Source organism: Mobula birostris, chromosome 11 (genome assembly GCF_030028105.1).
Source record: "Mobula birostris isolate sMobBir1 chromosome 11, sMobBir1.hap1, whole genome shotgun sequence".
NCBI lineage: Eukaryota > Metazoa > Chordata > Chondrichthyes > Myliobatiformes > Myliobatidae > Mobula > Mobula birostris.
Genome location: NC_092380.1, coordinates 36,135,237 through 36,163,072, shown reverse-complemented (window position 1 = coordinate 36,163,072; position 27,836 = coordinate 36,135,237). Strand labels below are relative to the sequence as shown.

Sequence of the window (27,836 nt, the reverse complement as noted above, 5' to 3'; positions counted from 1 at the left end):
ACGTGTCATTTGCATCAAAGACCAAAGATATGATGAGGTGAAACCCACAAGTACCAAAAGTCTGTCTCTTCTCACGGCACACCAGCTCAGCTGCCGTCAGCATGCATGCTTTGATGAATTCCCCCTCTGAGTATAGCTTTGATGCAGCAGCTATTTTGCTGGCAATAACATAGCTGGCCTTGACAGCTCCATCATGAGTCTCCCGACTTTCGGTGAACATTGATTGCCGTTTTTTCAGGACTGCTTCGATGTCAATTTTTCTTTTCTTGGAAAGCATTTTGAACCACAGCAGCAAACAGTCTCAGCCTTGCTACAGGTGTTACTTACCTGAGTACTCTGTATGTTTATACTGTGTCTGACGACGTAAGTGGGGTCCTAGTGGTCTTCAGTGCAGGGTGGTAGGTGCTTATGCACAGCGGGTGGTTAACTGCCGCCTATTGTTTTCTAAGTACACAGAACAAGCTGCCGACGCAGCAGGCGGCACAGACAGCGGTGGGAGAGAGAGCGGCTGCCGTACAGATACATAATAAATGGTGGTGAATATACTTTATTTCCCCCCAAATCATCCCGCGGGCTGGATTGGACCCCTTTGGTCCGCGGGTCAGTAGTTTGACACCCCTGGAATAAGGTATGTTTCAAATCTCTCTCTTTCATTGGCTACTGCAGATTTTAACATGCTACTTCAAAATTAATCCATCATCAAGGTCACGGAGCCATAGGTGGAGAATGGTTAAAGGGAGATTTCGGATTAACATCAGGAAGCATTTCTTTACACAGCGAGTTGTGGACGCATGGAACAAACGGCCTAGTTGTGTAGCTGAGAGTAGTAGCTTAGAGACTTTCAAATCTAAACTGGATAGTTGTTTCAACACACGATGTGAATAGGAATGTGGCAGGCTCTGAGGGCTGAATGGCTTGTTCTTGTCAAAGACTTTTCAATGTTATAATGTTCTGATGTAAAGAAGGTTGCACCGGGAGCACCAGATACAATAGATGACCCCAACAGATTCGCAGGTGAAGTGTTGCCTCACCTGGAAGGACTGTTTGGGGCCCTGAATGGAAGTGAGGGAGAAGGTGAATAGGCAGGGGTAGAATTTCAGTTGCTTGCAGGGATACGTGTTGGGAGGGAGATTAGTGGGGAGGGACGAATGGACAAAGGAATCATGGAGGGAGCGATCCCTGTGGAAAACGGGGGAGGGGGTTGGGATTGGTGGCAAGGATCTGTTGAAGATGGCAGGAGTTGCAGAAGATGGTGTGTTGGATGCAGAGGCTCCTGGGGTGATAGGTGAGGACAAGAGAAATTCTACTGTTGTTGTGAAGCTGGGAAGAGAGGGTGAGTGTTGATGTTCAGGAAATGGAGGACATGGGGGTGAGGGCAGAATCAATGTTGGAGGAGGGGAACCCATATTCTTTGAAGAAGGGGGACATCTCTGAGTCCTGGAAAGGAAAACCTCATCCTGGGAACAGATGTGGCGGAGACGAAGAACTGAGGAAAGCAAATAGCATTTTCACAGGAGGCAGGATGGGAAAAGTTATACACAAGACAGGCATCGTTTATAAAAGATGTCAGTACACAGTTTATCTCCAGAGATGTGAACAGAGAGATCAAGAAAGGGGAGAGTGGTGTCAGAAATAGACCAGGTGAAAGTAAGGGCAGGGTTTAAGTTGGAGGCAAAGTTGATGAAATTGACGAGCTCAGCATGAGTGCATGAAGCAGCACCAATGCAGTTGACAATGTAGCACAGGAAGAGCTGGGAGGCATTACCAGAGAAGGCTTGGAACATGGACTGTTCTACATAGGCAATGAAAAGGCAGGCATAGCTAGGACCAGTGCAGGTGCCAATGGCCACCCTTGAGGTGAGAGAAAGTGGGAGGAGTGAAGGAGAAATTGTGAGAGTGAGGACAAGTTCTGCCAGACAGAGGAGGGTGGTGGGAGAGGGGAAATGGTTGGGCATTGGAGAGCTTTAAAGCCTTTTGAAATGTATAGGGACAGGATATCCATAGTGAAAATGTAGTGGTCAGGGCCAGAGAATTGATAGCTTGTGAGGAGATTGAGAGCATGTGAAGTGTCGTGGATGTCGGTGGGAAGGGACCGAACTAAGGGGAACAGAATGGAGTTGAGGTACGCTTACTTGAGTTTAGTGGGGCAGTAACAAGCAAAGACCGGGCCCATTGTTGAAATAGATTGTGGCCAAAGGCCAACCCCGGCAATACCCCAACAGCATAAACACAAAAAATTCTGCAGATGATGGAAATCCAGAGCAACACATACAAAAATTCTAGAAGAACTCAGCAGGTTAGGCAGCATCTATAGAGGGGTGGTAAATAAACAGTCCATCTGAAATAAATTTCCTACAGCTTGAACATCCATTTTGCTAACTTACAGTAATGTCTATCCCTTTCCCCCTTCTTCTTCTAACATTCCCCATTCTGGTTCCCCTCCACACCTTCTCTTCTCACCTGCCCATTACCTCCCTCTGACTCTCCTCCCCCTTTCCTTTCTCCCATGGTCCACTCTCCTCTCCTATCAGATTCCTTCTTCTTCAGCCCTTTACCCTTTCCACCTATCACCTCCCATTTTCTTACTTCATTCCCTCCTCTCACCTACCCACCTTTCCCCTCACCTGGTCTCGCCTGTCAGCTTGTACTCCTTCCCCTCCTTCCACTTCCTTATTCTGGCTTCTTCCTGCTCCTTTTTGGTCCTGAATGAAGGCCTCAACCTGAAACGTCGACTGTTTATTTCTCTCCATAGATGCTACCTGACCTGCGGAGTTGCTCCTGCATGATGTCGTTTGTGTGTTGCTCTGTATACCAACAGTCATAGCCTGCCAGCTAAGAAGGATCTATTTACACAGGACCCCTCTGCTCTCTAAAGATTTGAAGATTAATTTTATTAGTCACATCAAGACATCAAAACATACAGTGATACGTGTCATTTGCATCAAAGACCAAAGATACGATGAGGTGAAACCCACAAGTACCAAAAGTCTGTCTCTTCTCAGGGCACACCAGCTCAGCTGCCGTCAGCATGCATGCTTTGATGAATTCCCCCTCTGAGTATAGCTTTGATGCAGCAGCTATTTTGCTGGCAATAATATAGCTGGCCTTGACAGCTCCATCATGAGTCTCCCGACTTTCGGTGAACATTGATTGCCGTTTTTTCAGAACTGCTTCGATGTCAATTTTTCTTTTCTTGGAAAGCATTTTGAACCACAGCAGCAAACAGTCTCAGCCTTGCTACAGGTGTTACTTACCTGAGTACTCTGTATGTTTATACTGTGTCTGACGACGTAAGTGGGGTCCTAGTGGTCTTCAGTGCAGGGTGGTAGGTGCTTATGCACAGCGGGTGGTTAACTGCCGCCTATTGTTTTCTAAGTACACAGAACAAGCTGCCGACGCAGCAGGCGGCACAGACAGCGGCGGGAGAGAGAGCAGCGAGGGAGAGAGAGCGGCTGCCGTACAGATACATAACAAAAAGGTGGTGAATATACTTTTTTTTCCCCAAATCATCCCGCGGGCTGGATTGGACCCCTTTGGCCCGCGGGTCAGTAGTTTGACACCCCTGGTATAAGGTTTGTTTCAAATCTCTCTCTTTCATTGGCTACTGCAGATTTTAACATGCTACTTCAAAATTAATCCATCATCAAGGTCACGGAGCCATAGGCGGAGAATGGTTAAAGGGAGATTTCGGATTAACATCAGGAAGCATTTCTTTACACAGCGAGTTGTGGACGCATGGAACAAACGGCCTACTTGTGTAGCTGAGAGTAGTAGCTTAGCGACTTTCAAATCTAAACTGGATAGTTGTTTCAACACACGATGTGAATAGGAATGTGGCAGGCTCTGAGGGCTGAATGGCTTGTTCTTGTCAAAGACTTTTCAATGTTATAATGTTCTGATGTAAAGAAGGTTGCACCGGGAGCACCAGATACAATAGATGACCCCAACAGATTCGCAGGTGAAGTGTTGCTTCACCTGGAAGGACTGTTTGGGGCCCTGAATGGAAGTGAGGGAGAAGGTGAATAGGCAGGGGTAGAATTTCAGTTGCTTGCAGGGATACGTGCTGGGAGGGAGATTAGTGGGGAGGGACGAATGGACAAAGGAATCATGGAGGGAGCGATCCCTGTGGAAAATGGGGGAGGGGGTTGGGTTTGGTGGCAGGGTTCTGTTGAAGATGGCAGGAGTTGCAGAAGATGGTGTGTTGGATGCAGAGGATCCTGGGGTGATAGGTGAGGACAAGAGAAATTCTACTGTTGTTGTGAAGCTGGGAAGAGAGGGTGAGTGTTGATGTTCAGGAAATGGAGGACATGGGGGTGAGGGCAGAATCAATGTTGGAGGAGGGGAACCCATATTCTTTGAAGAAGGGGGACATCTCTGAGTCCTGGAAAGGAAAACCTCATCCTGGGAACAGATGTGGCGGAGACGAAGAACTGAGGAAAGCAAATAGCATTTTCACAGGAGGCAGGATGGGAAAAGTTATACACAAGACAGGCATCGTTTATAAAAGATGTCAGTACACAGTTTATCTCCAGAGATGTGAACAGAGAGATCAAGAAAGGGGAGAGTGGTGTCAGAAATAGACCAGGTGAAAGTAAGGGCAGGGTTTAAGTTGGAGGCAAAGTTGATGAAATTGACGAGCTCAGCATGAGTGCATGAAGCAGCACCAATGCAGTTGACAATGTAGCACAGGAAGAGCTGGGAGGCATTACCAGAGAAGGCTTGGAACATGGACTGTTCTACATAGGCAATGAAAAGGCAGGCATAGCTAGGACCAGTGCAGGTGCCAATGGCCACCCTTGAGGTGAGAGAAAGTGGGAGGAGTGAAGGAGAAATTGTGAGAGTGAGGACAAGTTCTGCCAGACAGAGGAGGGTGGTGGTAGAGGGGAATTGGTTGGGCATTGGAGAGCTTTAAAGCCTTTTGAAATGTATAGGGACAGGATATCCATAGTGAAAATGTAGTGGTCAGGGCCAGAGAATTGATAGCTTGTGAGGAGATTGAGAGCATGTGAAGTGTCGTGGATGTCGGTGGGAAGGGACCGAACTAAGGGGAACAGAATGGAGTTGAGGTACGCTTACTTGAGTTTAGTGGGGCAGTAACAAGCAAAGACCGGACCCATTGTTGAAATAGATTGTGGCCAAAGGCCAACCCCGGCAGTACCCCAACAGCATAAACACAAAAAATTCTGCAGATGATGGAAATCCAGAGCAACACATACAAAAATTCTAGAAGAACTCAGCAGGTTAGGCAGCATCTATAGAGGGGTGGTAAATAAACAGTCCATCTGAAATAAATTTCCTACAGCTGGAACATCCATTTTGCTAACTTACAGTAATGTCTATCCCTTTCCCCCTTCTTCTTCTAACATTCCCCATTCTGGTTCCCCTCCACACCTTCTCTTCTCACCTGCCCATTACCTCCCTCTGATTCTCCTCCCCCTTTCCTTTCTCCCATGGTCCACTCTCCTCTCCTATCAGATTCCTTCTTCTTCAGCCCTTTACCCTTTCCACCTATCACCTCCCATTTTCTTACTTCATTCCCTCCTCTCACCTACCCACCTTTCCCCTCACCTGGTCTCGCCTGTCAGCTTGTACTCCTTCCCCTCCTTCCACTTCCTTATTCTGGCTTCTTCCTGCTCCTTTTTGGTCCTGAATGAAGGCCTCAACCTGAAACGTCGACTGTTTATTTCTCTCCATAGATGCTACCTGACCTGCGGAGTTGCTCCTGCATGATGTCGTTTGTGTGTTGCTCTGTATACCAACAGTCATAGCCTGCCAGCTAAGAAGGATCTGTTTACACAGGACCCCTCTGCTCTCTAAAGATTTGAAGATTAATTTTATTAGTCACATCAAGACATCAAAACATACAGTGATACGTGTCATTTGCATCAAAGACCAAAGATATGATGAGGTGAAACCCACAAGTACCAAAAGTCTGTCTCTTCTCACGGCACACCAGCTCAGCTGCCGTCAGCATGCATGCTTTGATGAATTCCCCCTCTGAGTATAGCTTTGATGCAGCAGCTATTTTGCTGGCAATAACATAGCTGGCCTTGACAGCTCCATCATGAGTCTCCCGACTTTCGGTGAACATTGATTGCTGTTTTTTCAGAACTGCTTCGATGTCAATTTTTCTTTTCTTGGAAAGCATTTTGAACCACAGCAGCAAACAGTCTCAGCCTTGCTGCAGGTGTTACTTACCTGAGTACTCTGTATGTTTATACTGTGTCTGACGACGTAAGTGGGGTCCTAGTGGTCTTCAGTGCAGGGTGGTAGGTGCTTATGCACAGCGGGTGGTTAACTGCCGCCTATTGTTTTCTAAGTACACACAACAAGCTGCCGACGCAGCAGGCGGCACAGACAGCGGCGGGAGAGAGAGCGGCTGCCGTACAGATACATAATAAATGGTTGTGAATATACTTTATTTCCCCCCAAATCATCCCGCGGGCTGGATTGGACCCCTTTGGCCCGCGGGTCAGTAGTTTGACACCCCTGGTATAAGGTATGTTTCAAATCTCTCTCTTTCATTGGCTACTGCAGATTTTAACATGCTACTTCAAAATTAATCCATCATCAAGGTCACGGAGCCATAGGTGGAGAATGGTTAAAGGGAGATTTCGGATTAACATCAGGAAGCATTTCTTTACACAGCGAGTTGTGGACGCATGGAACAAACGGCCTACTTGTGTAGCTGAGAGTAGTAGCTTAGCGACTTTCAAATCTAAACTGGATAGTTGTTTCAACACACGATGTGAATAGGAATGTGGCAGGCTCTGAGGGCTGAATGGCTTGTTCTTGTCAAAGACTTTTCAATGTTATAATGTTCTGATGTAAAGAAGGTTGCACCGGGAGCACCAGATACAATAGATGACCCCAACAGATTCGCAGGTGAAGTGTTGCTTCACCTGGAAGGACTGTTTGGGGCCCTGAATGGAAGTGAGGGAGAAGGTGAATAGGCAGGGGTAGAATTTCAGTTGCTTGCAGGGATACGTGCTGGGAGGGAGATTAGTGGGGAGGGACGAATGGACAAAGGAATCATGGAGGGAGCGATCCCTGTGGAAAACGGGGGAGGGGGTTGGGATTGGTGGCAGGGTTCTGTTGAAGATGGCAGGAGTTGCAGAAGATGGTGTGTTGGATGCAGAGGCTCCTGGGGTGATAGGTGAGGACAAGAGAAATTCTACTGTTGTTGTGAAGCTGGGAAGAGAGGGTGAGTGTTGATGTTCAGGAAATGGAGGACATGGGGGTGACGGCAGCATCAATGTTGGAGGAGAGGAACACATATTCTTTGAAGAAGGGGGACATCTCTGAGTCCTGGAAAGGAAAACCTCATCCTGGGAACAGATGTGGCGGAGACGAAGAACTGAGGAAAGCAAATAGCATTTTCACAGGAGGCAGGATGGGAAAAGTTATACACAAGACAGGCATCGTTTATAAAAGATGTCAGTACACAGTTTATCTCCAGAGATGTGAACAGAGAGATCAAGAAAGGGGAGATTGGTGTCAGAAATAGACCAGGTGAAAGTAAGGGCAGGGTTTAAGTTGGAGGCAAAGTTGATGAAATTGACGAGCTCAGCATGGGTGCATGAAGCAGCACCAATGCAGTTGACAATGTAGCACAGGAAGAGCTGGGAGGCATTACCAGAGAAGGCTTGGAACATGGACTGTTCTACATAGGCAATGAAAAGGCAGGCATAGCTAGGACCAGTGCAGGTGCCAATGGCCACCCTTGAGGTGAGAGAAAGTGGGAGGAGTGAAGGAGAAATTGTGAGAGTGAGGACAAGTTCTGCCAGACAGAGGAGGGTGGTGGGAGAGGGGAAATGGTTGGGCATTGGAGAGCTTTAAAGCCTTTTGAAATGTATAGGGACAGGATATCCATAGTGAAAATGTAGTGGTCAGGGCCAGAGAATTGATAGCTTGTGAGGAGATTGAGAGCATGTGAAGTGTCGTGGATGTCGGTGGGAAGGGACCGAACTAAGGGGAACAGAATGGAGTTGAGGTACGCTTACTTGAGTTTAGTGGGGCAGTAACAAGCAAAGACCGGACCCATTGTTGAAATAGATTGTGGCCAAAGGCCAACCCCGGCAGTACCCCAACAGCATAAACACAAAAAATTCTGCAGATGATGGAAATCCAGAGCAACACATACAAAAATTCTAGAAGAACTCAGCAGGTTAGGCAGCATCTATAGAGGGGTGGTAAATAAACAGTCCATCTGAAATAAATTTCCTACAGCTTGAACATCCATTTTGCTAACTTACAGTAATGTCTATCCCTTTCCCCCTTCTTCTTCTAACATTCCCCATTCTGGTTCCCCTCCACACCTTCTCTTCTCACCTGCCCATTACCTCCCTCTGATTCTCCTCCCCCTTTCCTTTCTCCCATGGTCCACTCTCCTCTCCTATCAGATTCCTTCTTCTTCAGCCCTTTACCCTTTCCACCTATCACCTCCCATTTTCTTACTTCATTCCCTCCTCTCACCTACCCACCTTTCCCCTCACCTGGTCTCACCTGTCAGCTTGTACTCCTTCCCCTCCTTCCACTTCCTTATTCTGGCTTCTTCCTGCTCCTTTTTGGTCCTGAATGAAGGCCTCAACCTGAAACGTCGACTGTTTATTTCTCTCCATAGATGCTACCTGACCTGCGGAGTTGCTCCTGCATGATGTCGTTTGTGTGTTGCTCTGTATACCAACAGTCATAGCCTGCCAGCTAAGAAGGATCTATTTACACAGGACCCCTCTGCTCTCTAAAGATTTGAAGATTAATTTTATTAGTCACATCAAGACATCAAAACATACAGTGATACGTGTCATTTGCATCAAAGACCAAAGATATGATGAGGTGAAACCCACAAGTACCAAAAGTCTGTCTCTTCTCAGGGCACACCAGCTCAGCTGCCGTCACCATGCATGCTTTGATGAATTCCCCCTCTGAGTATAGCTTTGATGCAGCAGCTATTTTGCTGGCAATAACATAGCTGGCCTTGACAGCTCCATCATGAGTCTCCCGACTTTCGGTGAAGATTGATTGCTGTTTTTTCAGAACTGCTTCGATGTCAATTTTTCTTTTCTTGGAAAGCATTTTGAACCACAGCAGCAAACAGTCTCAGCCTTGCTACAGGTGTTACTTACCTGAGTACTCTGTATGTTTATACTGTGTTTGATGACGTAAGTGGGGTCCTAGTGGTCTTCAGTGCAGGGTGGTAGGTGCTTATGCACAGCGGGTGGTTAACTGCCGCCTATTGTTTTCTAAGTACACAGAACAAGCTGCCGACGCAGCAGGCGGCACAGACAGCGGCGGGAGAGAGAGCGGCTGCCGTACAGATACATAATAAATGGTTGTGAATATACTTTTTTTTCCCCAAATCATCCCGCGGGCTGGATTGGACCCCTTCGGCCCGCGGGCCAGTAGTTTGACACCCCTGGTATAAGGTATGTTTCAAATTTCTCTCTTTCATTGGCTACTGCAGACTTTAACATGTTTTCCTGTTAACCCAAGCACAACTGAACAACACCAGCGGCAGCGATAAGATGGGGGTTATTTCTTGTTGCTGTCTGTGAGAAGTTTGTATATTCTCTGATGACCATTTGCGCTTCTTCCAGGTGCTCCGGTTTCTTCCCACATTCCAAAGACACGTGGGTTAAGGTTAGTAAGTTGTGGGCATGCTGTTTTTGTGCTGGAAGCAAGGCTATAATATCAGCTTGTCAAAAAATATTGTGGCAAAGTGAATCGGGGACCTTGCCGGAGATTTGAATAGTCAACTAAAAGACAAAGTGACGTCATTTATTGCGTCTCTATTGCAATTGATGAGAGCACCGATGTGACTGATGTAGCTCAATTGGGAATATTTATTCGTGGTGTTGATGCATCTTCAACCGTCACTGAGGAGTTTGTGGAGATGGTGCCCATGACAAACACAACGGCAAATGACGTTTTCTTCAGCCTCGTTGAGGCCTTGGACAGATTGGAGTCACGCTGTTAGCGTGGCAATAGATGGTGCACCGTCCATGGTTGGGGAAAAAGGCAGGTGTTGTTGCGAAACCCAGAGAGAAAGTTCAGATAGAGAACCCAGAGCAGGAATTCTGGAATTTTCGGTGTATTATGCACCAAGAGGCGTTATGTAGCAGGAGCCTGAAAATGGACAATGTCATGGATGTAGTAATCAAAGCGGTTAATTTTATTAGAGCCGAAGGACCCAACCATTGGCAATTTGACACTCTTTTGTCCGAAAGTAATATTGGACACTGCCTACCCTACCACACTGAAGTCCGCTGGTTGAGCAGAGGGGTTGTGCTCAAACTTTTTTTCAATTACGTGCGGAAATTGGACTATTCATGAACGAGAAAGGGAAGCCAGTGGCAGAGTTGGATGACCCAGTCCGGCTTCACGATCTTGCAATTTTGGTGGATATAACAGAGCACTGAAATGTACTTAATGTTTACATGCAAGGCTGCAACAAACTTGTTACGGAATACTAGGACAGCATTCGTGCCTTTCACATTAAATTAGGCCTGTAGGAGATGCAACTGTCCCGGAGCAACCCAGCTCATTTCCCCTCTTTGCAGCCTGTGCGTGTCGCTCATGGGAATAATAACAACATGGACAGGTACAAGGACAAAATATCACGGCTGAAAAGTGAGTTTCAGAATCGTTTCCAAGTCTTTACTCAGCTCGAGAAGGAATTCTCACTATTTTGCTCGCCATTTGCCGTCAACGCAGCATCAGATGTGCCGGAAGATCTCCAAATGGAACTAATTGAAATTCAGTGTAACTCAGCTTTGAAATATAAATTTGAGACTGTGGGTCTGGACTCATTCTATCATAACCTGGGACCAATGTACCCCAAGATGACAGACTTTGCCTCAAAGATCCTTTGCATGTTCGGGACAACATATCTCTGTGAGCAGGCGTTCTCCGTAATGAACATTAACAAATCCAAACTGTGCTCGCAGCTGACACACAGACATCTAAATGACATTATGAAAATCACAACTGCTCAGAAACTGGTCCCTGATGTTGACAGGCTGGTTAAAGCCAAGAGATGTCAGGTGTCTGGAAGCAGCAAGTGAAAAATGAGTGACACTGTTCGATGCACTGCGACATGTAAGCAAAATGCATTATGAAATATTGAGTGTCATAATATTGTGATTCATTCATTTTCTGACTATTCTATTATTGTAAATGTGATCACTTCAATAAAAATTAGAGGCTAACAGTGTTCATTGTGTGAGTTTGATTGCTGGAAGCAGGCTAATAAAAATTAGGTGCAGTTATGTAGCCGACATTTACAATTTATTTCGTTAGGTCTACATTTGTGTCTGCTAATGTTCGATTTCAAATGGTTTGTTGATGGAAAGGATGTGACTCCCAAAACAATCTTAGCCAAAATAGCATGGTTTTTTTCTCTCTCTTATCACAACTTTCTTGTAGCCTACGACCGTAAGTTAATACCAATCATAAAAATAATGCTTGCTAGGCAATCTTCTTCATAAGAAACGAGATTTGTAAAGTGAAGCACTTTGTAGTTATAGCAGAGGCTGAGACACATGAAAGCAGGTTGAAAAACCAAAAGCAACGAAAGCTGTGGGAGCACACGTGCGTGCGTTCAAGCGTGCATAACTGATCCGGCCTGCATGAAGTCGCATTTTGCCCAATCTGGCCCGTGTCCTAAAATGAGTTTGACACCCCTGCCTTATTCATACTTCATCTCTGCCCCTCCAAGTTTCACCTATCACCTCTTTCCCCTCCCCCACCTCCTTTTAAATCTATTCCTCAGCTTTTTTTCTCCAGTCCTGCTGAAGGGTCTCGGCCCGAAACGTCGACTGTACTCTTTTCCATAGATGCTGCCTGGCCGGCTGAGTTCCTCCAGCATTTTGTGTGTGTTGCTTTTGGATGTCCAGCATCTGCAGATTTTCGCTTGTTTATTCTTTTAGTGATTTTTGTGTGGGTGGGCACACGTGTGTGTACATGTGAGTCTATACTCACTATACTCACAGGAATGAGGAGGAATTGCTTTAGCCAGACGGCGGTGAATCTGTGGAATTCATTGTCACAGGCCAAATCATTAGGTTATTTAAAGCAGGGATTAATAGGTTCCTGATTGGTAAGAGTGTCAAAGGTTATGGGGAGAAGGCAGGACACTGGGATTGAGAGGGATAAAAAATAGCCAGGATGGAATAGATTCAATAGGCTGAATGGACTGTCTGCTGCTATGTCTTATGGTCTTGTGGTCAAGGACAGAGAGGGATAAGTTGACCTGTTTCAACCAATGGGAATGGCTTCCTCGGGTTATGGTTACTCAACGGTTAGGTTAGATTAGGAAGCCTTAGACACACTTTAAATGTTGTCAGAGTTTTCGATCTGGCCTTGAAAAACACTGATACTTCACACAAGATTTGAGAAGTTTAATCAACGGGAAATAATGAGGCCAACAAAAACAGCGATGAAACAAACTGTCATGTATCAGGTATAGGCTCTGAGCTTCAGAGGTACAGGCACCAAACAGTACAGGCAGCAAGTTGTACATGTACAGGCACCTGGTAATACAGGCGGCTGGCCGAACAGGCACTGATGTGGTCAATACAGGTACAGTCAAGATAGTACAGGTGTAGACACTAGGTTGTGCTAGTCCAGCTTTTACAGGTAACAGAAAGATACCCAACAATAGACAAAAGGGTATTAGGCAGTACAGTGTAACAGCCAGGCAATGGAGGTACAGGCATATGACAGTACAGGTACAGGCACCCAATAACAGAGTACAGGCACCCAGGAGTACAACTGTCAGCACGGTACAATGACCAGGCAGTTCAGGCACAGGAGTCAAACAGCATAGACAGGCACCTTGAAGTACAGGCAAGGGCACCAAGCACTTAGTATAGGCACCTGCCAGTACAGGCACGTGTATCTGGGTGAACATGGAATGCAGTACAGTTACAGAATCTATATGTGATACAGTACACAAAAACATCACTGCAAACGGCACAAACGTCCAGGTGTCTGGTCGTGACGGCAACAAATCACAGCATCAACTTAGATGTCAGATCTGATCCCACTGCTACTGGCAGGCTCCAAGTTCTTCACATGTTCCTTCACAAGGTGAAGATCAATCCACTCCTTGTGTATCACAAAGTATGACTTGCATTATACTTGCATTCAGGGTCTTAAAGGTGGTAGAACATTGCACATTTTCACTGGCTCTTACAAAGATATCTCACTGTTTTATTTTCCTTGAAGAACCATTTTCCACTCTCACCTTGACCAGTTAGGTGTATGTTGGTGGAACTGGATGCAGCACTTGGTGTGTTAGGCTTTGGGGTTGGGAAAGCAACTGTCTGTGCCACTGGACCCCACCTCTCAGTCCACCTAATCCTCAACATGGTGCAAGACTGTAGAACATTGCCTCCAGTGGACAAAGGGTTCTAACCATCCCATCTCCCACCCGGAAAAAGTTCAGCTAATTCGGCCCAGAACCTTTCTTGCTCTGGGTGGTCCGATCCCAAGGTGGAAGGGTTTGATAGATACAGATCTGTTCATCACAGGAGGGGAGTGGAAAGAAACAGTCCTTCGATCCTGGCGGGTTACAAGTCACTGATCTCCAGTGGCCCACTTTTGACACTGTTGGGCAGGACTTCCCCAGGCATTTGCTGCTCTGAGCTCCTCTCCACAAAACCCACTTGGGCTTGCGCCTCCTGCGCGATATTGTTGACGTGGCACATCTCCACGTAGCTACTGCCCGTGGCCTTGCTGCCAACGTTCTTGTCGTCCACTCGTCTGGTGGTGCGGCAGAGGATCTTGCGGAAGCCCTGTTTGAAGTTGTCCGAGAGGAAGCTGTAGATGAAGGGGTTGGCGCAACTGTTGGTGTAGGACAGGAGCACCACGAAGAAGTAGAGACCGACCAGTGATGGCTCTGAGGGCATGGTGGACACCAGATTGACAATATTCATGACATAGAAGGGTAGCCAGCAGAAGACAAACACAGCCACCACGATGACCACCATCCAAGTTACTTTCCTCTCCGACTTCTTCCTTTTGGTGGAGGTGGCCCTTACCTTCCGGCCTGAGGACTTTAGCTTGATCACAATGAGGAGATAACAGAGGCAGATCACCAGCAAGGGTCCAAAGAAGCCCAGGGTGGCTGTGTAAATGATGAAGGCTGTTGACCAAACCATGATGGGCTCTGGCCAGTTAATGTTACAGGTGTGCATGCCGATCTTCACGCTGGAGAAGATGATGACCGGGAGGACCACGACAAAGGAAATGGCCCAGACCATGACATTGATAACCTTAGCCACCTGAGGCTTGCGCCACTTGATGGACTTCACTGGGTGGACCACAGCCAGGTACCTGTCGATGCTCATGACAGTCAGGCAGAAGATGCTGGTAAATTGGTTGATGCCGTCCACGGTCATCACCAGTCGGCACATCAGTGAGCCAAAGGGCCAGTAGGACAAGGCATTCTGAATGGCAAGGAAGGGGAGGCCAAGCATGAACAGCTCATCGGCGATGGCGAGGTTCAGGATGTAGATGTTGGTGACCGACTCCATCTTGGCATAATGCAGGATGACGTGGATAACGAGTGTGTTGCCACCCAGACCAATAACACAGACAGTGAAGTAGATGACGGGAATCAGGATGGCACTTCCACTGGTACTGGCCATGGGTTGCACGGTGCTGTTCTCGGATATATTTTCGATCCACAGCGTGGGAATGTTGAATCCTTTGGAAGGTGCTGCTGTGGCCAGATATGGTAAAGGTTTCTCCATTTCCTCCCGAAGTGACAAATGCAGATGTTGAGGATTCCTGCAAAAAGAAACAACATTCTTCTATTTGTGTTATGTTATTTTATTTTATTCAGAGATTTAGCACAGTTACAGGCCCTTCCAGCCTAACGAGCCCACACTGCACCCATGTAACCAATTACCCTACTAACCTGTATGTCTTTAGAATGTGGGAGGAAACTGTAGCACCCAGAGGAAATACACTGGTCACAGGCAGAATGTCCAAACTCCTTACAAACAGCAGCATGAATTACGAGGGTTAATATCTACCCTGTCCTCTGATTTTCCACACAAAAATACCTTTATTCACAGAGTAGATTTTGCGTTACATTATTCCTTAAAAGTGGTGTCACAGTTAGATAAGGTTGTAAAGAGAGCTTTTGGCACATTGACCTTCATAAGCCCCTATTGACATCAATGGAACTGGGGTTGAGAGAGTAAACAGCTTTAAGTTCTTCGGCATCCACATCACCGAGGACCTCATGTGGTCTGTACACACCAGCTGTGTGGTGAAAAAGGCACAACAGAGCCTCTTTCAACACAGACAGCGGAGGAAGTTTCGTATGGGCTCCTAAATCCTAAGAACTTTCTACAGGAGCACAACTGAGGGCATCCTGACTGGCTGCATCACTGCCTGGTATGGGAACTGTACCTTCCTTAATTGCAGGACTCTGCAGAGAGTGGTGTGGACAGCCCAGCACATCTGTAGTTGTGAACTTCCCATGATTCAGGACATTTACAAAGACAGGTGTGCAAAAAGGGGCCCAAGGGATCATTGGGGACCCGAGTCACCCCAATCACAATCTATTCCAGCTGCTACCATCTGGGAAACGGTACCGCAGCATAAAAGCCAGGACCAACAGGCTCCGGGACAGCTTCTTCCACCAAGCCATAAGACTGCTTAACTTATGCTGGTTTGAGTGTATTTCTATGTTATATTGACTGTTCTATTTATTATAAATTATTATAAATTACTACAACTGCACATTTAGATGGAGACGTAATGTAAAGATTTTTACTCCTGATGTACGTGCAGGATGTAAGAAATAAATTCAATTCAGTTCAATTCAAAGTATTAAGTACAGGAGATGGGATGTTATGTTGAAGTTGTATAAAATGTTGGTGAAGCTTCATTTGGGGTGCTGTTTGTAGTTCTACTTACCAACCTACAGGAAAAATATCAATAAGACAGAAAGAGTACAGAGGAAATTGACAAGGCTGTTGCTGGGGCTCGAGGACCTGAGTTATAGGGAAAGGTTGAATAGGTTAGGATTTTATTCCCTGGAGCACAGAATGAGGGGGGATTTGATAGAGGTATACAAAATTATAAAGGATATAGACGTGGTAAATGCAAGCAGGCTTTTTCCACTGAGGTCAGGAGGGACTCGAACTACAGCTGATAGGTCAAAGATGAGAAGTGAAATATTTAAGGGGAACTTCTTCACTCAGAGGGTGGTGCAAGTTGGAATGAGCTGCCAGCAAAAGTAGGAGATGAGGGTTTGATTGCAACATGTAAGAAAAGTTTGAATAAGTACATGGATGTGGAGGACTATGGTCTATGCAGGACTTAGGGACTAGGCAGAATAATAGTTCGGCATGGACAGGATGTGCTGAAGGTCCTGAGCTCTATGACACTTTGACTAGTTAATTTGTGCTATTTGTAAACTTTATGCTACTTTAACTATTCTTTTTTGCACTGTTTATTTATTTTTATAATTTATAGATGTTTCTGTCTTTGTACTGTTTGTCTCTTCTGCCACAAAACAACAAATTTTATATTGTATTTCAGTGATAATAATCCTGATCCTGATTCTGACGTGAACAATATTTATTTCAGTCAACCATTTTAATCATTCCAATAACCAATAAACTTCACCTCCATTGGCTCCATCTGCTCTTCGGGAAAGCAGCCAAAGTAATCAAGGACCCCTCCCACACTGGTCATTCTCCCTTTTCACCCCTTCTATCAGGAAGAAGATACAAGGGTTGAAAGCATGTACCACCAGGCTGAAGGACAACTTCAATCCCACTATGACCAGTCTCTAACAGACATCTCATACACTAAAAAATGTAGTTTTGATTTCCCAACCGACCTTGCAGTGGTCTTTGCATATGAGAGAATGGCAGGGCAGACTCAATGGGCTGAAAGGCCTAATTCTGCTCCGCTGTCTTATGACCTTATGGTCTTATTTGTCTACATGCACTGCACTTTCTCTGTAACAGAAACACTGTAATTCTACACCTGGTTTCCTTCCCTAAGTTTGAAACATTAGAGATGTGACTAGTGGTGTGTCTCAGGGATCGGTGCTGGATCCTATGCTGTTTGTCATCTATATCAATGATCCAGATAATAATGTGGTTAACTGGATCAGCAAATTTGAAGATGACACCAAGGTTGGGCGTGTAGTGGGCAGTGAGGAAGACTATCAGAGCTTGCAGAGAGATCTGCATCAGCTGGAAAATGGGCTGAAAAATGGCAGATGGAATTTAATGCAGACAAGTGTGAGGTTTTGTACTTTGGTAGGACCAACCAGGGTAGATCTTACACAGTCACTGAGGAGTGTGGCTGAATACAGGGATCTGGAAACACAGGTCCATAATTCATAAAAAGTGATGTCACAGGCAGATAGGGTCATAAAGAAAGCTTTTGGCTCATTTCCCACCGCTGTCTGTAAGGAGTTTCTATGATCTCCCCATGTTCACATAGGTTTTCTCCATGGTACAAAGATGTCCCAGTTGGTGGGTTAATTGTCCTGTGATTAGGCTGGGTTAAATCGGGGGTTGCTGTGCAATACGCCTCGAAGGGCCAAGTCCGTGCTACCTCAATAAATAAATCAATACTTTGAATGGGTAGTTTCTGGGATGTGTTGATACCTACCTTATGAGTAAATATGGCCAATCTGGCTATGACAATCAATCTGTGATGACACCATCACCCCAAATACATTGAGAAAACATCTCATAAATAACCTCCAGGTGTAAGAAGGGAAGACCAGCCTTCAAATCTTAGCATTTTTACGATCTCCTGAAAGAATCAGTGAACTTAACTCTCAGGAATGCAGGTATGGCACCTTACAGACACTGGCGGAAAAGAGAGCACCCATTAAAGCAACAAGCTCGATGAAAGTCCTGAAAGTATTGAATTCTTAAAGCAGAAAATGAAGCAGTGTTCAGTCCCGCTACCCCAAGCCAGCCAAGATACCCCATCTGAGCCCGGTTTGTTTGCATCTGACCCATCTCCCTCTCTTCTTGCTACGGCCATCGAGCTGGAGCTGCAGGAGTCTTGAGGTCCCATGTCAACAGGTTCAGGAGCAGTTGGTGCCCTGCACCCAATGGGCTCCTGGACTGGCTTCACTCACCCCAACGTGAACTGTTTCAGGTGTGGACTCACATTCAGGGATTCGGACCTCAAGTTCTAAGTATTAATTTGTTTACCTGTTATATTATTTACATGATTTGTCCTTTCTTGTTTCTTGGTCTTTGTTAAGCATAGTCTTTCTTCTTTGTTGGTCTTTGTTAAGCGTGGCTTCTCGTGGATTCAATTGTATTTTTTATTATCTGTGGGAGCTTGCAGGAAAATGAATCTCAAGGTTGTATATGGTTTATACACTTTGATAATACACTTACTTTGAACTTTGGCATCAAAATAGGACTTGATATCACTTGGGCTCCACGTGGACAGAATGTTGAAAAACAGCGAATTAAAACTTTTTGAGAATTCTGCTCGGGATTTTTTTTTTGGCTGGGTTAGCCCATCAAAGACAATAAAAAAACACAGGGACCTTTGAAAAAGACAGGTCAGTTTACATTATTTCACACAGCCACCTAGAAATCTACTGTTCTTGGTGTTTCTTTATCTCTCTGTTCCCTTCTGATGAGTCTTTGTGCCAAATTCAGCAGTGCTGGCACGCACAGGGCTCACAGCCTTTGGTCATTCACACCCAGGGGGGTCAGACCATGGATCATCAGATGCCATTAAATGCAAACATGCTCCCTCCTATCACTGGAAGTAGATGTCACGCTGGAATTTAACTCTTTCTGTACTCCTAACCCTGAGTGGTTGTGCACTAGTATTGAGTGCCCTTACAAAGAAGGCACAGCAGTGCCTCTCCTTCCTTAGTTGTTGGAGAAGAATCGGCACGCTACCTAAAGCCTTGACAGACTTCTACAGATGTGCGTTGGAGAGTACACTGACTGCTTACATCACAGCCTGCTATGGAAACACCAATGCCCTCGAACAGAAAAGCCAACAAAAAGTAATGGATCATAAACACAAAATAATCTGCAGATGCTGGGGTCAAAGCAACACTCACAACACGCTGGAGGAACTCAGTAGGTCGGGCAGCATCCGTGTAAAGTCCTGAGGAATGGTTCCAGCCCAAAACTTCGACTGATCTTTTCCACGGATGCTGCCCGACCTGCTGAGTTCCTCCAGCGTGTTGTGAGTGTTGCTGAAAAAGTAATGGATACAGCCCAGTACATCGCAGGAAGAACCATTGAGCAGATCTATGTATAGCAGTGTCGTAGGAAAGCAGCATCCATCATCAAGGACCCCACCATCCAGGTCATGCTCTCCTCTTGCTGCTGCCATCAGGAAGGAAGTACTGGAGCCTCAGGACTCACACCACCAGGTTCAGGAACAATTATTACCCTTCAACCATCAGACTCCTGAACCAGAGTGGATAACTTCACTCAAACCAGTACTGAACAATCTATGGACTCACTTTCAAGGACTCTACAACTCATGTTCTTAATATTGATTAGTTATTAATATTCTGCTTTTCTTCTTTTTTGTATTTGTACAATTTGTTGTCCTTCGCACATTGTTTCTTTGAATTGAATTGAATGATCTTCATTGTCATTATACATAGGTAAAATGAAACTCTGTTTGGCTTCCTCTCAGGCAATTAAACAAAGCGGTAGATAAAAACAAGACAGTAATAGAAACACAGTGTTAAATAGATAAGTAGCAGAAAATAAGTTGCAGCAGCACCAGAATATCACAGTAATGCACAAAGTGCCATTTGTGCACATATTTGAGTCCTTGTGTATGCAAGTGTGTGCTCGCAATTTCAGTCATTGTTCTGTGGGAGTGGTGTGATGGAGGCCACAGCTCTGGGCTAGAAGCTGTTCCTCAGTCTATTTGTTCTGAACCTTTTGCTGGATGGCTTTGTGTGTCTTTGTGTGCAGTATTTCATTGACTCCGCTGTGTTTCTTCGTATTTACTATGAATGCCCACAAGAAAATGAATTTCAGGGTAGTACGTGGTGACATGGTAGTATTTTGGTAATAAATTTACTTTAAATGCTGGCCTTTGAGTCCTGCTGTACCACTGTTCATATGGTGCATCAAACTGGTGCCAATACCTCAGGCATTCACTCCAACACTAGGATTTAGATATCGATTTATTTACTATGTGTACATGAAAACACATGGTGAAATGCCCTGTTTGCTTTAACAACTAACACAACTGAAGGAAGTGCTGGGGGCAGCCCACAAGTGTCGCCACACATTCCAGCACCAACATAGCCTGCCCACAATGCTTGGCAGAACAACACAGAATACAACAAACAACAATAGCAAAACAAGCTCTGTTCCTCCCTTGGTCCCACCCAGACACAGACAGTCATTTAACCGCATGACACACAGTCTTTTTCAGCCTCCAGTGGACTCAGACTCCGACTCGGGCCTGCAGATACTGGGCTTTGACTTCCCCAGGGGACTTGCAGAGATTCGCAGACTTGGCTCCGGCCAATGGGCCTCGACATCTGGACTTCCAATTTAACCCTCAGGACTTGATCCACTGCATTGATCTCAGAACACACCCATCAATGAACTCTGAACACTGGCTATCAAACACCAGACTCACCGATGATGGGAACCCAATCAGAAAGCCTTGAACTCTACATCCAGTCTCGTCCATCAGGGTCAGTGATCAGCATCAGTACCTGGACCGGCTATAGTTCTGGGCCTGCGATTTCCCCATTCCACTGGGTAAGTCAGAGGCCCGATGTCTCTATGTCCATGAGTTTCTCAGGAGGCTGAAGGGCTGGAGGCAGCCTGTCCTGGGGTTGGAGTGAGTTGGTGAGTGGGCAGGTGGGAAGGAGAAAAGGGGCTTGCTTTGTAGTTGTGGTTATTCCTTGTGTTATTCTGCCAAGCATGGTGGGCAAGCTATATTTGTGCCAGATTGTGTGGTGAAACATGCAGGCTGTCCCAGTCCATCCTAGGTTGTGTTGATTAACACAAACAAATGCTTTTCACTGTATGTTGGATGCAGATGTGATTAATAAATAAAGCTGAATCTGAGTCACTGTTACGAGGCACAATACAGGTTTGAGGAACAGAACCCCTTCGTGCGGACTCAAAGGTGAATTCTCCAGATAAGTCAAGTTTTCTGTCAGTCTGTAACAGAACAGTACAGCAACGGATGTGGACCTTCAGCCCACATGTACATGTTCAGCACAATGCCAATTTAAACTAATCCCATCTGCCTGCACATTCAGATCCAGATATACTTACTTGTCACATGTACATCGAAACAAACAGTGAAATAACAACCAAACACTCAAAAGCATTGACCTTTTAGGGATAATCAGCATGTCTTTGTGCAAGGGAAGTTGTGTCTTCTTTGAGGAGGTGATGAAGAGGTGGAGAAACGTCTTTGCCAAAGGTGCTCCTTCCCTCCACTAGCCAGCAGGTCACCCTCAGGCAAGGTGTAGCACCTGCTTAGCCCTCCCCCACTCCCCACTCATCATGGTCACGTGATGCCATGAAGACATGGCAGCAGGTGGTGGATGGTTGTATGAGCAGCTGTTGCATATCACAAGTCCTGGTTATGCCACCACTGATGCCAGATAGACAATCCCTGAAGAGTATTGATTATGGCTGGGATCATGTGTCTTGTAAAGACAGTGCCCAGAAGAAGGCAATGGTAAACTACTTCTGCAGAAAAATGTGCCAAGAATAATCATGGTCATGGATTAGACCCTGATCGCCTACGACATACGAAATGACACACAATGGATGATGGTGAAGATGTAGGGTAGAGCAGTGGATGTTGAATGTATGGATTTCAGTAAAGCTCATGACAAAATTTCCCATGGCAGGCAAAAGATTAAGACACTTGGGATCCATGGAAACTTTCAGTTCTACACATCCATCCCATCTTCCTTGCAAATATTTTGCTCCAAGATGTTCGAGCTACAACTTCTACTGCATTGCAGCTCAGATTTAGTTGGTATTTAGTTTCCTTTTTGGTTCATAGAGCTGGTTTTGGGGACAGAGATGGGAATTAGGGGTCAGGTTAGAGTTTAGAAGCAAGGATGTGGGAGAATTAGAGGTCAGACGAGAGCCTAGGTCACCGCTTCACATTCAAAGGCCAGTGAAGCAGATGTGGAAATATCATGATAAGTAAACTTGAATCTTGAGATGAAAACTAACAGATTTTCTCTCTTTCACAGTTCAGATGAAGGGTCTCAGACCTGAAATACTAAATCTGTTTCTCTGCCAGCTGACCTGAGATGTGTTTCCAGTATTTCTAGTTTCATTCGAACATCGGGGATATTGACTCACCTACCAACACCAATATTTAACATACCAATTTCAATCTCTCCCTCTCCCAGTGAAGAGTGCTCTCCTGCTTCAAACATCCACCATTGTCCCTGTATCTAAAAAGACCAAGGTAAGATGCCTAAACAACTGGCATCCTGTCGCACTCAACTCAATAATAAGCAAATGCTTTAAGAGGCTGATCAAGGGCTACATCTGCAGCACGCTACCGCAGACACTGGATCCCCTACAATTCGCCTACTGACACAACCAATCGACAGATGATTGTCTTTACATACCTGGAGAAGAGGGGTGCTTATGTGAGAATGCTGTTCTTGGTCCACATTTCAGCATTCAACACCATAACACCCCCTCCAGGCTTGACAAAAAGCTCAGAGACCTCTGCCTTCACCCTGCCTTATATAGCTGGATCCTGGACTTCCTGTCAGATCACTGGCAGGTGGGAAAAGTGGGCTCTCTCATCTCTGCCCCTCTGACTCTCAACACAGGAGTTCCCCGGGGCTGTGTCCTAAGCCCCCTCCCTTACTCTCTGTATACCCATGCCTGTGTTGCCACACCCAGCTCCAATCTGCTAATTAAATTTGCTGATGATACTACATTGTTTGGCCTTATTTCAAATAATAATGAGGCAGCCTACAGAGAAGAAGTCATCACCCTGACACAGTGATGTCAAGAAAACAACCTCTCCCTCAATGTCACGGAACAAAGGAGCTGGTTGTGGACGACAGGAGGAATGGAGACAGGTTAACCCCTATTGACATCAATGGATCTGAGGTTGAGAGGATGAACAGCTTTAAGTTCCACAGTATCCACATCACCAAGGATCTCACTTGATCTGTACATAATGGCTGTGTGGTGAAAAAAGCACAACAGCACCTCTTTCACCTCAGACGGTTGAAGAAGTTCGGCATGGGTCCCCAAATCCTAAGGACTTTCTACAGGGGCACAATTGAGAGCATCCTGACTGGCTGCATCACTGCCTGGTATGGGAACTGTACCTCCCTTAATCGCGGGAGTCTATAGAGAGTGGTGCGAACAGACCAGTGCATCTATATACATGTATTTCCCACTACTCAGGACATTTACAAAGACAGGTGTATAAAAAGGGCCCAAAGTCAAGTCAAGTCGCTTTTTATTGTCATTTTGACAATAAATTGCTGGTACGGTACACAGTAAAAATGAAACAACACTCCTCCAGGACCATGGTGCTACATGAAACAACACAAAACTGCTGCAGATGGTGGGATCTGAAGGGAGAGGAAGGTGGAACATGAAACCGAATAGGGGAGGTGGGGAGGGCAAATGGGAACATATCAGGAGGGTATGCAGTGGGAGGAGTGTTTTGGTGTGTGGGTGGAGGTTGAGAAAGAAATATAATGACAGAGTGGAATGTTGTGGGTGGGTGTGGGAAGACCTGGATAGATCAGGAGGAGCGAGAACTCCCTCTTCTCTTTTGGGCCCATATCTAAGGCCCATTAGCACCCGCTCTAAATCTTCAGCCACCCACACTAGGGGGTCACTTACAGTGGCTAATTAACCCAACGACCCACGATTCACTGGGTTATCAGAGGGAGCCCAAGTATCTGAGAGAAATCCACGCGGTCACCAAGTGAGTGTAAGGAAGGGTGTGCTTCCGTTAGGGAGAATCCAAAGGAGGTTTATGAAAATAATCCCAGGAAAAGAAGGTTAACATATGAGGAACATTTGATGGCTCACTGAAGTTTAGGAAAATGTGAGGGGAATTCATTGAAACCTATCCAGCCTTGAAAGGGATACCACACACAAAATGCTGGAGGAACACAGCAGGTCAGGCAGCATCTTCCCCCTTCCTTTCCAGTCACGATGAAGGGTCTCAACCCAAAATGTCAACTTCTTATTCATCTCCATAGATGCTGTTTCTCCAGCACTGTGTGTGTGTTGCTTTGGACTTCCAGCATCTACAGAATTTCTCATATTTAGAATAATGAAGGGCCTAAATTGAGTGAATGTCCAATAGCCAGAGAGCATAGCCTCACAATAGAAGGTTGTCCCTTTAGAACAGAGATGAGAAGGAGGAATTTCTTTAGTCAGAGTGTGTTAAATCTGTGGAATCCCTTGTCACAGACAACTGTGGAGGCTATATTATTGGGGATATTTAAAGTAGAAGTTGATAGGTTCTTGACTAGTAAGGGTGTCAAAGATTAGGAGGGAAGGCAGGAGAAGACCATAAGACCCTTAGACATAGGAGCAGAATTAGGCCTTTTGGTCTATTGAGTCTGCTCTGCCATTTCATCATTTCATCATGGCTGATCCAATTTTCCTCTCAGTCCCAATCTCCTGCCTTCCCCCCATATCCCTTCATGCCCTGACCAATCAAGAATTTATCAACCTCTGCCTTAAATATACATAAAGACTTGGCCTCCACAGCTGCCTGTGGCAACAAATTCCATAGATTTACCACTCTCTGGCCAAAGAAATTCCTCCTCATCTCCACTCTAAAAGTACACCCCTCTATTCAGAGGCTGTGTCTCCTGGTCTTAGACTCTCCCATCATAGGAAACATCCCCTCTATATCGACTTTATTGAGGCTTTTCTTCATTCGATAGATTTCAATGAGGCCACTCCTCATTCTTCTGAATTCTAGTGACTACAGGCCCAGAGCCATCAAACACACTTCATAGTCAGAGGCTTTTTCCCAGGGCTGAAATGGTTACCACAAGAGGACACAGGTTTAAGGTGCTGGAGAGTAGGTACAGAGGAACACTCACAACACGCTGGAGGAACTCAGCAGGTCGGACAGCATCCGTGGAAACGATAAGTCGATGTTTCGGGCCGGAACCCTTTGTCAGGACTGTAGGTGGAAGGGGCAGAGGCCCTGTAAAGAAGGTGGGGGGAGGGTGGGAAGGAGAAGGCTGGTAGTTTCCAGGTGAAAAGCCAGTAAGGGGAAAGATAAAGAGGTGGGAGAGGGGAGGCAGGGAGGTGATAGGCAGGAAAGGTGAAGAAAGAATAGGGGAAAACACAATGGGTAGTGGAAGGAGGCGGAACCATGAGGGAGGTGGTAGGCAGCTGGGGGAGGGGGCAGAGTGACACAGGGATAGGGGAAGGGAGGGGGAGGGGATTACCAGAAGTTGGAGAATTCTATGTTCATACCAAGGAGCTGGAGACTACCCAGACGGTATATGAGGTGTTGCTCCTCCAACCTGAGTTTAGCCTCATCATGGCAGTGGAGGAGGCCATGTATGGATATATCTGAATGGGAGTGGGAAGCAGAGTTGAAATGGGTGGCTAGTGGGAGATCCTGTCTGTTTTGGTGGACGGAGCGGAGGCGCTCGACGAGGCGGTCCCCCAATCTGAGTCGGTTTCACCGATGTAGAGGATGCCGCACCAGGAGCACCGGATGAAATAGGTGACCCCAACAGACTCACAAGTGAAGTGTTGCCTCACCTGGAAGGACTGTTTGGGGCCCTGAATGGTGGTGAGAGAGGAGGTGTAGGGACAGGTGCAGCACTTGCGCTTGCAGGGTTAAGTGCAGGGTGGGAGATCCGTGGGGAGGGACGTGTGGACCAGGGAGTCGTGGAGGGACTGATCCCTGTGGAAAACAGAGAGGGGTGAAGAGGGAAAGATGTGCTTAGTGGTGGGGTCCTGTTGACGGTGGCGGAAGTTGTGGAGGATAATGTGTTGGAGATGTCAGGGTAAGTTTTTTACTCAGAGAGTGGTGAGTGCGTGAAATGGGCTGCCGGCAACGGTGGTGGAGGCTGATACGATTGGATCTTTTAAGAGACTTTTAGATAGGTACATGGAGCTTAGCAAAATAGAGGACTATAGGTAAGCCTAGTAATTTCTAAGGTAGGGATATGTTTGGCACAACTTTGTGGGCTGAAGGGCCTGTATTGTGCTCTAGGTTTTCTATGTTTCTATGTTTCATATGACAAGCTATTCAATCCTGGAATCACTTTCATGAAGGCGTTAAGAGGAAAAGTAAATTGAATGGCGGAGCAGAATCAATGGGCCAAATGAATAATTTTGCTCCTGTAGTCTTATAGTCGTCTAGCGTGCTTAATTTCTAACTTACTTTTGAAAGGTTACTGATTGGAATTCATAAACATGAGAAATTCCGCAGTGCTGGGAATCCAGAGCACCACACAGAGAATGTTGGAGGAAGTCAGCAGGCCAGGCAGTATCTATGGAAATGAATAAACAGTCAACGTTTGGGGTGGACACTTTTCTTCAGGACCGGCAAGGAAGGGGAAAAGATGTCAGAATAGAAAGGTGGGGGGAGGGGAAGGAAATGCCATGTCTGCTTCTCACCCCATAGATGCTGCCTGACCTGCTGAGTATTTCATAAGCCAAAATAAATTTATTATCAAAGTACATAGAGTATATGTCGCCATATCATACTTGAGATTCAGATTCTTGCAGGCATTTACAGGAAATATAATGGAATTTCTGTATAAAAACAATCCAAAGACCAAGACAGACAAACAACTAATGTGCAAAGGGTCACAGAGAGAAGGTAGGACAATGGGGTTGAGAAGGAAATGGATCAACCATGATCAAATGTTGAAGCAGACCCAGTGAGCCAAATGGCCCAATTCTTCTCCCAAGTCTGAGGGTCTTATGATCAAAAATAAGACAAATTGTGAACAAAAAAGTAATTCTGAGAGTATGAGTTGTAGGGTCCTTAAAAGTGAGTCCACGGACTGTGGAATCAGTTCAGTGATACAATGAGTGAAGTTATCCACACCCAGTTCGGGACCATGATGGTTCCTGCACATGTGAATTTCCTACCAGACCATGATTTACGTTTTTATTTATTGAGATACGGTGCAGAATAGGCCCTTCCGGACCTTGGAACTACACCAGCCAACAACCCCTGATTGAACCCTAGTCTAATCACAGGACAATTTACAATGACCAATTAACCTGCTACCTGGAATATCTTTGGACTGTGGGAGAAAACTGAAGTTCCCAGAGGAAACCCACATGGTCATGGTGTAACCAGTCAGAACACTGAATGGTACATCTGTAGAAGTTTAAGTTGTAGAGTGTCCCATTTTTTGTTTTTAGTCACTGTTGAGGGTATGCCCCATGTAAAACAAATCCTTTAAATATGACAGTTCCCTTTTCTCGATATGTTCAAACCCACTACTTATTCCTAATAGAGACAGCATGGTAGTGCAGCAGGTAGTGCTGCTGCCTCACTGCCCTGGTTCAATTTGGGCTTCTGGTGCTGTCTGGGAGGAATTTGCATGTTCTCATTGAGACTGTATGGTTGCTCCAGTTTCAAAGGCCTGTGGCTCAGTCAGTTAACTGGACACTGGAAGCTGCTGCTAGTGTTTGGGTGAGGGGCGCAGTTTGGTGGGGGGGAGAGATGAAGGGAACATGAGGAGGATGACTTACAGGGAAAATTAGTAGGGAGAGCCCTCTCCACCACTGAGCACGTTTACATGGAGCACTGCCATAAGAAAGCAGCATCCATCATCAAGGACCCCACCGTCCAAGCTATGTTTCCCTTAG

General features: G+C 45.9%; 1 protein-coding gene and 1 long non-coding RNA gene across 3 annotated transcripts in view; one reads left to right on the top strand and one right to left on the bottom strand.

Moving 5' to 3' along the window:
* The first annotated feature begins 8,927 nt into the window (after positions 1 to 8,927).
* LOC140205024 (uncharacterized) lies at positions 8,928 to 23,073 on the top strand. Its single transcript, XR_011887734.1, has 3 exons — positions 8,928 to 9,425; positions 20,421 to 20,765; positions 22,232 to 23,073. It is a non-coding gene; the product is annotated as an uncharacterized lncRNA (long non-coding RNA).
* LOC140205022 (somatostatin receptor type 5-like) overlaps positions 12,394 to 27,836 on the bottom strand; it is a 62,037-nt gene continuing 46,594 nt past the window's right edge. The window contains exons 1-2 of one of the 2 annotated variants that reach the window (XM_072272096.1): positions 18,207 to 18,240; positions 12,394 to 14,793 (exon numbers count right to left, since the gene is read on the bottom strand). In XM_072272096.1, the coding sequence (XP_072128197.1) occupies positions 13,572 to 14,756 (1,185 nt within the window). In that variant the 5' untranslated portion in view covers positions 14,757 to 14,793; positions 18,207 to 18,240 and the 3' untranslated portion in view covers positions 12,394 to 13,571. Of the gene's footprint in view, positions 14,794 to 18,206; positions 18,241 to 27,836 lie in introns of those variants that run through there. The other variant, XM_072272095.1, reaches the window with a different exon arrangement.